This window comes from Podarcis liolepis, assembly GCF_965112155.1.
Source record: "Podarcis liolepis genome assembly, chromosome: 8".
Lineage (NCBI taxonomy): Eukaryota > Metazoa > Chordata > Lepidosauria > Squamata > Lacertidae > Podarcis > Podarcis liolepis.
This window is the reverse complement of record NC_139560.1, coordinates 15696940-15709375: the sequence shown is the minus strand read 5'-3', so window position 1 is coordinate 15709375 and position 12436 is coordinate 15696940. Positions and strand designations below refer to the sequence as shown.

Sequence of the window (12436 nt, the reverse complement as noted above, 5' to 3'; positions counted from 1 at the left end):
GTCAGAGGCGGAGATCCAGGCCCAGTTGCTTCCCAGATTGTCATTTGTAAAGGTGGCACTACGCAGAACGCACAGAGCTCATACCGACGGCTGCTGATTCCAATTGCACAGGCATATTTTTATAGACACAGCGACAGTAAAACTTCTATGGCAGGAGAGATGGTTGTGGGAAGAGAAGAGGCATCTACCCTGCACTTAAAAACAAGCTCTGCTTGGGTAGCATCACCTCAAATGCCACCGAAAAGGCAATATTCTAGCAGGTAGATATTGAACTCGGAAGGTCTGTTCTGCATGCTAGATTTGGCTCTAGTGTCCTTCACAAAACACCCTTAATATTTGACACAAGTATTGGTTTAAAGATTGCATTCTGGTTTGGTAAAGGAATATCTCCTCAGCTTCCTGCTTTCTTCTCTTTGTAAATAAAGCCTAAGACACATATTATGGACTGCTTTCAAGGCTGCAATTTAATCCACCCAAAGCCTTACAAATACTTGTGTGTAAAGTATTCCACGCGAAAGCAGGCTACTATATTTTATAAGTTAGAACATTGTGTTTAAAAAACTATTCCGAAAATATTTCCCTTGAGGACCAAAACCAGATATGCCTTGATTTCTATTATTTTAAAGGAAATGAGCGCACGCACACCCTCTCTCACGAAATAAGAACAAAATCTACTCTCAAAGTAATCCAAAAACTGAAGGGACAAATCTATATGGCGTATCCATCTTCATCTTTGCTTCAAAGGCATTTTAAAAACATTTCTCTAGCCGCTTAGAGGCAAATGCATTCTTTAAAAGCTAATCCATCACGTGCGGTTATAAAAGCCCTGTGCAAGGACTTTTAGACACTTACGGATTCCAGAGCCTTGGGAAAGCATCAATTTCCTCTTGCGTATATTCATCAAACCTCTTGGGCACTTTGCGGGGCTGCGGAAGCACCTCTACAAGATTCTTGCGTATTTCTTCGGGGATAACCTGAGGAAGAGGGAAACGCAAACAGCCACCGGCCATCCATTACATCACTTGCTTTCTGAAGCATGAGAGGGCAACCTAGGTGCTGCGGGGCTCCAGTTCCCATCAGTGATGGTCAGGGATGATGAAAGACATAACCCAACAACACCTGAAAGTCCACAGGTTGCCCACTCCCCCCCCTTTTTAAATTAATTTTTATTGAAGTTTTTATCTCTACAAAATAACAGAAAGAAACGTTTACACATATGTACATGTTCATAACGGGATGCGGGTGGCACTGTGGGTTAAACCACAGAGCCTAAGACTTGCCAATCAGAAGGTCGGTGGTTCAAATCCCCGCGACGGGGTGAGCTCTCCTTGTTCGGTCTTTGCTCCTGCCAACCTAGCAGTTTGAAAGCACGTCAAAGTGCAAGTAGATAAATAGGTACCGCTCCGATGGGAAGGTAAACGGTGTTTCCGTGTGCTGCTCTGGTTCGCCAGAAGCAGCTTAAGTCATGCTGGCCACATGACCCGGAAGCTGTACGCCGGCTCCCTTGGCCAGTAAAGTGAGATGAGCGCCGCAACCCCAGAGTTGGCCACGACTGGACCTAATGGTCAGGGGTCCCTTTACCTTTACCTTACATGTTAGTAACACAAAGCATCCCACCACCTCACTCCCCACCACCACCATTGGTTCAACATAAGTCAAAATGTGAGTTAAAATCTGACTTCCTTCCATCATTGCTTGACCTTAACTCTATAACTTATCTTTACAGTTGTGTTGTTATATTGTATTTGACAAATATTCAAATTTTACTTTCATTTGTAACCTTTTCCCCTTACAAACTTTGTTCTTTACATATCAATATTTCTGTGCTGGAGCAGTGTTTTTTCATATATTCATTCACGCAACTCCATTATTTTATTAAATTTTGATTTGTTTGACCTCTGATAGCTGCTGTCATTTTGGCCAATTCAACAAATTCAATAAGTTTGATTTGCTAATCTATTGTTGTGGGCATTTTGTTTCCCTTCCAGTTCTTTGCTATAAGAACTCTTGCGGCAGCGGATGCATATAAGAATAGCCTTTTCTTATTTATGGGGATGTCATTTGTTATTAATTCATGTTAAATTGCTGTTTTAGGGGTTGTTTTTAAAAGTCTGGAACAGATTAATCCATTTTGCGTTACTTTCTATGGGAAAGTGCGCCTTGATTTTGGAACGCTTTGGTTTTAGAACGGACTTCCGGAACGGATTAAGTTTGAGAACCAAGGTACCACTGTAAAGGTAAAGGTACCCCTGCCCGTACGGGCCAGTCTTGCCAGACTCTAGGGTTGTGCGCCCATCTCACTCAAGAGGCCGTGGGCCAGCGCTGTCCGAAGACACTTCCGGGTCACGTGGCCAGCGTGACATCGCTGCTCTGGCGAGCCAGAGCCGCACACGGAAACGCCGTTTACCTTCCCGCTGGTAAGCGGTCCCTATTTATCTACTTGCACCCGGAGGTGCTTTCGAACTGCTAGGTTGGCAGGCGCTGGGACCGAACGACGGGAGCGCACCCCGCCGCAGGGATTCGAACCGCCGACCTTTCGATCGGCAAGCCCTAGGCGCTGAGGCTTTTACCCACAGCGCCACCTGCGTCCCAGGTACCACTGTACATGGACTGAAAATGTAGGTTAGAATTTGCATGGGTACAGTCAAGATTAGTACACAAAAAACAATACTGGCAACTAACTTACATCATCTGCAAAGATGTGCAGCCTTTGCATCATAGTTCTTCTGTGAAGATTTTTGGGGAGCATTCCATACGTAGCCAGTTTTACAATCTGCAAAAGAAAACACATAACATTGGCTATCTCAAGGTCTCAGAAATCTTCAGCCTGCTAATACAGAATTAAATAAGAGAATTTTATTTTATCTTTCATTTTAAATAAAAAAGATAAAGTTTTAAACACCCACCTTTCTTAATTAGCCTGACTTGAACCCCTAGCTACACCTACAAAATGTTTTCTCAAAGCTCTATCTGCACCTACCTTTTTGTAAAACAACAACAACACACTTTTGTTTGCTATTTTGGGCGCTTTAAAGAAGTCATAGACAGCAATGCTTGTGTGTCCATGCTTCCTTCTTCGTCCCTTTATAATGTGGCTGGGAATGTCAGGTTGTGTGGCAAGTTCCTGCCCCCCAGGTGGAAATAATGACACATGACACAATTATTAAGGTTAATGGGTTACATAAGGCCACAACTTTATTGGTTACAGGTGATGAGCGGTATTGGCTTAGGCATTGATCCTAATCGACTATTTCTGACTTCAGCCCGTCTGCTAGAAGTCCGGGAAGGGTTAACCACCAGTAGGGGGAGTCCTGCTGATGCACATCGACTAGGAACTCTCCCGGGGTCATCGGTTGGGGAGCGTGCTTTAGGACCTCCCCAGGCTTCGGACAGGGCCACGCCCCCCGGAATCCTTCATTGGACTACCCTTCAATATGTGGGGCAGGTGATGGCGCTACCTCCCCTCTTCCATCTACAGAACAATACCAATGCCTAACCGCCAATACCCAGAAAGTTGTGACGATTTGCTATGAGGTAGGCGAAAACCAAGTGGCTGATGCCAATTTGCCAAGTGGAAAAATTCCTACCAGGCCCCTCAATGGCGACCAACCAAGGTCCATAGCAAGGTCAAGGAACGAAAACTTTATAGGGCGGGAGGGTGGGAAAAGCAGGAACAGCTGGCAGGCGGCAAAGAGGAAGATCCCCGGCTGCGTCCTGCCTTAAATAGGGCAGGCCACACCCCCAGAGCCAGCCGATTGGCCGGCCAGGGGGTGACGCGGCCAGGAATCCCCCCAATCGCACAGGGGCTGGGCTTCAGTTGCACTCGTGGTGGGGCCGTGAAGCCCGCAACCTCCCCTTCCCAGTAGGGCGGAAGTGGCTCTGCCTTCAAAGAGGACCTGCAAAGGCAACAGGAAGCACCAGTGCTTTGTGCTTCCTGTTGTATCATCTTCCCCAGCCCACCTCATCACTGTTTGCAATGAATCGCTTGCATCTCCCCTAGCAGGCTCTCTTCCACAAATATTCCTGAAGGGAATGTTTATTATCGGAAATGACAAGAGCCTTCATTATGGGCTTCCCCCATCGCTCTTGCCAGGTAGCTATGACACTCACATAGCTGCATTAAAAAATCCCTGCTAAACTATTGTTTCTTTCATGTTATTAAACATGCCTGGATTAAATGTGTGCCAAAATCTGTTTCTTAAATAAAGAAAACCTGCAGTGTCTTTACAAAGGAAATCTCTATATAATTTTAAAAAGTAGTGACTAGACATTCTGTTTTTGCGCCTACAATTCAAGTCCCAGTGATGTTCCTAGCTTTTGCATCCCAGTTTCTAACACTGGCCTTAACTAATCTGAGCTACAAAGCACTTTCAATTCTTTTCTCTCTCTTCCAATCCTGTTGGCACAACACACTAAGGATTGGACAGTTAATGGCTATTTCTGACTATCCCCATTTATTCATTATAAGTAAATGCTGGCTATACTGTAAATATTTAGAGGTGAAAGACAGATACATTTATCCAAATAATTCTTTCGAAATGTACAAGTGTATTTGGTTTCAGTTTTAAAAACAGAGCCTGCACCCCATGTAGCTACACACTCATAAATTCCCTTCCAAAATATAATATGTTGTGCCTCCCTTATCTGAATAATATTTTTAAAGTATCACATGTGAGCAATACACAGACCTGGCTTCTTTTTTAAAATGTAAATCATTTTAGAATAATTTCAAGTTTTGATCTCTGTTTCTAGAAAGACAACTTTGCCTACCTGAAGAATGGCAGAAGGACTGCAATTCTAACCATGTCTATTCTGAAGTAGCTCCCATTGAACTCCATTGTGCTTATTCCTTCTTTGTGAGGTTAGGACTGCAGCCTTAGACAGCACCACAAATCACACAAAACACAGTAATGTCTAGTTCATCTCACCTTGTATCCTATTATCATTATATGGAGTTGAACATATATAGTTCAAGTTATTTTGGGGGAGGAAGGGCAGGATGTCAAATGAATAAATAATAATAAATAGGACACAAAACAAATTTAACCAGATATTAAAGAAGGGCAGCGACAGGTGGGGAATGCAGGACACACCTCCCAGTTTTGAGGTACTGTGTAGCTTTGTCTTTAACTGCGGGCATTGAAGCCTATGAAAATTATTTGCTTAGCGATTTGCTCAAGATGAACAGGCCCATTAATAGCAAAGGTGAATAAGATCTATGGACCAATATTCATCTATACAAAGGAACAACAGCTGAGTGCTAACAACAACAACAACAACATCATGCCGGCCACCTGACGAGTGCTAAGAGACTCAGATATTTAAGCTAGGGGCCAAATGACTCCTTAAACAAGGTTATAGGCTCTAAATGGAATGTCTCGTTGCCATTTTGGGGCAAGACAGCTCTAAAGTCGTACAGTGGGGCCTTGCAAGACGAAAAGAATCCGTTCTGTGATTCTCTTCGTCTAGCGGTTTTTTCGTCTTGCAAAGCAAGCCCATTGAAGGATTAGCGGATTAGCGCTATTAGTGTCTTTTAGCGGCTTATCTGCTGATCGGATCAGCCGATAAGCGGCTTAGCGGCTTAGGAAAAGGGGGGGAGGGGAAAAAACCAGCAGGAACTCGCAAGACATTGTCATCTTGCAAAGCAAGCCCATAGGAAATTCGTTTTGCGAAGCACCTCCAAAACGGAAAACCCTTTCGTCTAGCGGGTTTTCCGTCTTGCGAGGCATTCGTCTTGCGGGGCACCACTGTATTTTTCAAATGATGGACTGACTGCGATTGATTCTCCGTTAAACATCTGGCTAGTTCATATCACAACCTTGAGCTAGGTTGAGAACTTTGAGAACTTAAAGAAGAAAAGTCACTTGATCCAGGGACAGTCCACACAGATATTGGCCTATTCCAACCTCTTTTTCTTAATAGCAACACCTCCTGCACAGAAAAAATGCATTTTGGTTCCAGAAATTCATTCCAGTTGTGCAGATAAAAAATAACTGATAGAATTCTACAGGATGTGGTATTAAGTCCAGATGGTGGAGATGTCAGGCCCATTCTGGCACCCAGGCATTTTCACTTGGACTCAAGCGGTCAAAAGTCAGGCGCAAAATACACCAGGTGCCTGGCTAATTCCGAACACTGCATCTGACTGGGTTGCGCCAGCTCTGGGAGACTTCCAGCGAATCATAAAATCACAGTAAAACATCACACCTTAAAAACTTTGCCCTAAAAATCTGAGTATGCCGATATGCTCCTTTGCATCAAAACTGGAAAGCTATACAGACTTTACCTAAAGGGAAACTGTTATATAAAAGCAAACCTCAAAACAGAGGACTTTTAATTCTGTGGCTGTACTGCACCAATCTGTCAAAGGGTGTACTTTTTTTAAAAAAAAAAAATGCAATTAGCAATTGAAGATCAGCTTACATGATCAAGATATGTGCCTGCAGCTTAGGTTGAAGAGTGCGAAATAAAGTGATGGAAAAAATAACCAACAAGTAATCGGAATTGTGAAAATCAGAACAGACATTAGTCATTGCAAAATGCTGGTATATGTGTAATTTAATATCCTGTGTAAGGTATTTAATAGAAGAACTAATCTAATGTAACTTCCTCTGCAGTTAATAGTCACTACACAATTCTGGAATACAGTCAACAAAAGTAATTGGAAAACTCTGGAGGGAGAGGGAGAGAGGATCCTTTGCTTCTTCTTCTTTTTTTTTTTGCAGTGCATATCAATGTTAAACTTCAATTCCCAATAACCAGATATGCAGAAAAACTCATGACGAGTGCAAGTTCTATTATACTTGTCAGATCTCTTGAGCAACACAATCCTCTTCCTTTTTACTCAAAAATTACTGTTTCCAGTAGAGCTTACTTACTCCCATGCAAGTGCATATGAGAACCATAAGAAACCTATATTAATTGCTGGTGTTCCCATTCTGAACATGGTTTAGTTCCCCAGCTTTTCGAATGAACACCCCAGAATTGAAGTCCTTTAGATCCTTCAGCCCCTGTGTGCATAACACACCGAAAAATATTTTGCCCATTTTGTTTTAAAACGTCTACTTTTTTTATTACATAAACCTGCCTTCAGATTTGGAGTTAAGAACTCTTGGAGTGCATTATAATAAGAACTGCTGTGTCGTTTTGCATCTGGAATTTCTTTCTCGTCAGGGCAGTTTCAACGGTTTTACGTCTAGGATTTGTTTACAGTAGAAACTACTATATTTTTCAGGTGCTTTTTGTGTGTGTGTGTGTATGCATTAAATCCCGAATAAAAGCCACAAAAGATGCCATAAATGTTAGTTTTCAACAGACAGTTTACAAAGCCAGTAAGAGCAATGCAATCTGGAAGGAACATAAAAGCCACAAGTCAAAAGCCAGAAACTTTCACTTCCAAGCTTCAAGTCGTCACGTGCTCCTCTTTCAAATACAACGGAGAGAGCTCTATACATTTTCACATATGCCGGCAGAGTGGTTTCACACAATTGCACCTCATATTACAGTTGGCTTAAAAAACCCACCTTGGCTAAATTAAGGGAGATTCAAGGTATTTTTCTTTTGTTCAAATCAGGCTCCTGGGGCGCTACCTTGAATCGGGGGGAAAGAGATTCAATCCTCGCCCTGTACTGCAACGATCCCCAATACTACTCAAATTGCACCCCTGTATTCTGCCTTCATGTTTCCCCCTCTACACTTTATAGCCGCTCTTGGGACATGGGTTCATTCCAGTCTCCTGTTCCAAGCTGAGCCACCCTCAAATACACTAGGAGATTCAATCACAGAGTTTTCTCACGTAACATGCAGTTGTGCCCTCTTGATGACATGGTTTGGACTGGAGGGTCGTATTTATTTTAGAAATGCATACCCCTCACTCATCACCAGTGTGTTCCCAGGTTGGCTTGCAAGAAAAAGGAAAACTATAAAGCAGCTAATAAATATACCCCCATCAATAAAACACAGAAAAACCACCACCAGAGATTTATGAACTCCTACTTACTTATAGCAGGAGGAGAACGTGGGAAGAGAGACTTTTCAGTTGCTTATATCCTCAGGACTCACTGTCAGTCCCAATAACATCAGAATAGCAACATCAGTTAATAAGGCAACATCTATTTCATCTTTATTTAATTGTTGTTATCATGTTCTTTAGCAACAAATTGCCACCTCTTTAAGTGAAACGTGCTCTCTGTTGGATCGTGGCACAACTTGTGAATAGGAGTGAATAGGATGCATTAACCAAAGCAGGGAAAAATTTATGGTAAGTCACAAATGAATTTAAGCCACAAATGAGATGTGGGCGTATGCATCCCTTTCTCAACCCATGCATAGTTCGTCACCTTCTGCATGGTTTGTCACTGACCCAAGTATGGAAGACAAGCACCAACCATAGTTTCTGAATTCAGACATCATGGTAGACAGTAAACCACATGCAAAGGGAGTGAGGGGAAGAACCCTTTCTCAGTTCTCCAAATTATGGTGTGGGCCATTGTCAGGACAAAGCAGACACTAGCTGAGTCAACCAACTCTTGATTTCATTTGGTTGACATTCTTCAAAAAAGTAGTTCTGTGGTTCTTCAGTTTTGCATTTCTATTTACATGTGTCTTGGCCTGTACATAGGAATTAGCAGCTGAGAAGCATTATTGGGTGAGGAAGTCCAACTCCTTGAAATCAGGGACTATCAGATGGGGAACCCCCCTGACAGGACGTTGAGTCCTTGGGCTGCTAGTTGCTTATCCCTCTTCTAAAATATAATATAAAAACTCGACAGGGAAGAAAATGCAAAATGCTAACATTAAGCAGTTCCTGAAAAGTTTGGACAAGCTCTCTAGTAAGGAACTAATAAAACTGCCAAACAGACAGCTGTGAAGAAAATATATAATATATATATATAATTTAAAAATGTGTATATATAAATACACCCATATAATAGTTGGAAAGGCAGAGATCTGGAAGAAGTAACTAAACTTTCCAAGAAAATCTGGCCGACTCATTATTATTTGAGAAGACATTGGTATAATGAAGCAAATTCAAGAAGAAAAATCTGGTTCAAAAATTGAATAATGCTGATTCCAGCACACAAAAAACCACTGGAAAAGTGATCTGTTAAGAGAGATAGTGTATGGTATCAGCAAAAAAAGGTGAAAAGAAAACCCATTTATTGATGGAAGTCTTTGGATAAAGTGCCATTCTTCTTTTAAAAATGCTGGTGAGAGCTGGTTTGCTAATTGACTAATGGAAGCATTAGAACCAAAAAGCTGCCTGCATCAGCCCTAAATACCATATTTTTCCATGTACTGTATAAGACGACCTTTTTTCTGATTTTTTTGTGATAAATTGAGGGTCGTCTTATACACGGGTTAATGTGCTAAGTAAATGAGGGCCGGTGTTGCGGTGGTAGCAGGGAAATGTCGGAGAGGAGGCTGCTTACCAGGTCTTCCCGGCTTAGGAAGAGTATTTAGTTTGTGCCATTATGCAGTGTATTACTGCACCAGTTCTGTCAGCCAGAGCGGGAGATCATCAAAAAGCTGCTCAACAGCTCAGCGAACTTACAAAAGAAGCTCAACAACTGTTGAGGGCTCCCAAAAATAGGGGTCTTATACATGGGGTCTGTATAGTAAAAGATATGGTTTTCCCAGTAGTGATGTATGGAAGTGAAAGCTGGACCATAAAGAAGGCTGAGCGCCTAAGAATTGATGCTTTTGAATTATGGTGCTGGAGGAGACTCTTGAGAGTCCCACGGACTGCAAGAAGATCAAACCTATCCATTCTGAAGGAAATCAGCCCTGAGTGCTCACTGGAAGGACAGATCTTGAAGCTCCAATGCTTTGGCCACCTCATGAGAAGAGAAGACTCCCTGGAATAGTCCCTGATGTTGGGAAAGATTGCGGGCACAAGGAGAAGGGGACGACAGAGGACGAGATGGTTGGACAGTGTTCTCGAAGCTACCAGCATGAGTTTGACCAAACTGCGGGAGGCAGTGGAAGAGAGGAGTGCCTGGCGTGCTCTAGTCCATGGAGTCACGAAGAGTCGGACACGACTAAACGACAACAACAACAATACATGGGGTCGTGTTATACACGAAAAAATACAGTCAAATGAAGTGCAAGGAATGAAAAAGAAGGTGCCTTAAACCAAACTGGACCCTCTAGTCTATCTAAGTTCAGTATCTTCATTGATGGAAACCTTTGAGAATCACTGCCAGTCTTTTCCAGCCCTACCTAGAAATGCCATAGATGGAACTGGAGTCTTTCTGTGTGCAAAGTGTAGACTTCCACTATGCTACTGCCCTTCTGAGTCATAGGTTTTGTAGTTAAAAGTTAGTCTCAGACTGGGAAACCTCACCTTCCCAGAAGAACTATAGGGAAAGAATAACGAAATGGGTGCACATTTAGGCAGAGAGGTTGTCTTACATAAGCAGAAGAGATTTATCTTAGAGAAGAGAAATTAAAAGGAAAAAAAATGTATAGAGCAAGGAGTATAATATAGGCACAGTTTCTCTGAAATACATAGAATTGCAGGGGGGGGGGAAGACACGTTATAGAGGTTTAGGCTACTTTTCCACTTGTAAAAACTATAGTTTTAAGCTAAATGGACTTGCATGCCAAATTTGATAGACCTTAGTTCCAACTGCCTTATTTCTGGATTTCTTTTACAAAACAATTTGAATTCTAAAGTAGAGTTGTGCAGCAGTATTTTTTTTCAAGAAGGGAATTGCAATTATCGCATGGTGGAATAGACGTTTGCATCTTTCCCCCACAATACCTTCTTCCAAATACATGAAGATAAGCAATTTTTATGGGAGAACTGAAATAAGTGCACATTCATTCCCAAATAAATGGAGCTCTTTCCGAGAGAAGACAAACTTCTTAAACAACACAGCTGATTACAGCTTTGATCCTTACACGATTTATTCCAAATTTTACTTTCAAAACTGATGCTACATTCTGCACTTTTAGGCAACTGCAGTATACAGTGTGCCCCACCACCCAATGTCCTTTTCTCCAAAGCCCCTTTCACATCCATCTCCCTGCTTCATTTTCGTTTACTAGTCCCCCAGCTGATCTCGCTCTTCCTTTCTATTTGCCCTGAGCTCTCTTTCTCCAAAACGCTCTGCTAATCAATGTACAGTGGTACCTTGGGTTACATATGCTTCAGATTACAGACTCCGCTAACCCAGAAATATTACCTCGGGTTAAGAACTTTGTTTCAGGATGAGAACAGAAATCGTGCTCTGGTGGCACGGCGGCAGCGGGAGCCCACATTAGCTAAAGTGGTGCTTCAGGTTAAGTACAGTTTCAGGTTAATAACGGACCTCTAGAACAAATTAACCTGAGGTACCAGTGTACTCAGCTCTGAATATTGGGATAGAGGAAGACAAAACCAGAGCCCATTCGATATTAAAAGCAGACCTTTTAATAATTTTTTTGGAACAAGGTTTTTCTCCACTTGTCCCTCTGTTAGTCCAGGCAAGTCTCTGCTGAAAAGTTATTAACTGGGATAGTCTATCACAGGGATGTCTAACCGGTCAACCGCGATTTGACAGGTCAACCTCTGGTTGATATTGGTTGATCGCGGGCTCATTTTCCTCTGCGGGAAAAGAATACTCTTTCCTGTATTTGTGCACGATTTCAAGAACGGAATATGGTGCTCCCCCCCCCCCCAAAAATAGGCAGAAGTATTTGCTGTTTCTCCTAAAAAAAGGTCAACGACTTTGGCTTGCTCCCCTTGGGTAGATCACTGCTAGTTTTTTTATCTGGGAGCAGATCGCATTTTCTTGGAAGTTGGACATCCTTGGTCTATTACATCGCTTGGGTCCTGACATGATCCAAGGTGGGTTTTAAAAACTGCACTGCCAGCGCATAATCCAGAGCAAATGGCAGCAGCACAGTTTATCTGTGTCTAACATTGAGGCATGTTAAGTTATGCTGCCCTCAAGTGTTCACTGGCCAACATGTGCAACTGACACAAAAAATAAAACTGAAAACCCATTTGTCACAAAAGGCTGATTTAGTCAAAGAATCTATCATTCATCTGTAAGCACCAAGTTGGTTTCTGAAAACTTTTATTTTAAACTGTATCATTATTACTACTACTGCTGCTACATGACTCACCGTACCTTTCCATATATATGACTATATTTTTTTCTTGAAAAATCATGCTAAAAAATTGGAGTCGTCTTATACATGGTACATGGGACACGGGTGGCGCTGTGGGTTAAACCATAGAGCCTAGGACTTGCTGATCGGAAGGTCAGTGGTTCAAATAACGGGGTGAGCTCCCGTTGCTCGGTCCCTGCTCCTGCCAACCTAGCAGTTCCAAAGCACATCAAGTGCAAGTAGATAAATAGGTACTGCTCTGGCGGGAAGGTAAACGGTGTTTCTGTGTGCTGATCTGGTTCACCAGAAGCAGCTTAGTCATGCTGGCCACATGACC

General features: G+C 42.4%; 1 protein-coding gene and 1 long non-coding RNA gene across 2 annotated transcripts in view; both read right to left on the bottom strand.

Moving 5' to 3' along the window:
• Window positions 1–12436, bottom strand: part of LOC310713284 — a 326468-nt gene that overhangs the window by 107534 nt on the left and 206498 nt on the right. The gene's annotated exons all lie outside the window — the stretch shown is intronic.
• The window catches only part of MRPL13 (mitochondrial ribosomal protein L13), a gene marked incomplete at its 5' end in the record, with an annotated part of 37146 nt that overhangs the window by 15782 nt on the left and 8928 nt on the right, over window positions 1–12436 (bottom strand). The window contains 2 exons of the mRNA XM_083517042.1: window positions 853–974; window positions 2687–2773. Coding sequence (XP_083373168.1) covers window positions 853–974; window positions 2687–2773 — 209 coding nt within the window. The remainder of the gene's footprint in view (window positions 1–852; window positions 975–2686; window positions 2774–12436) is intronic.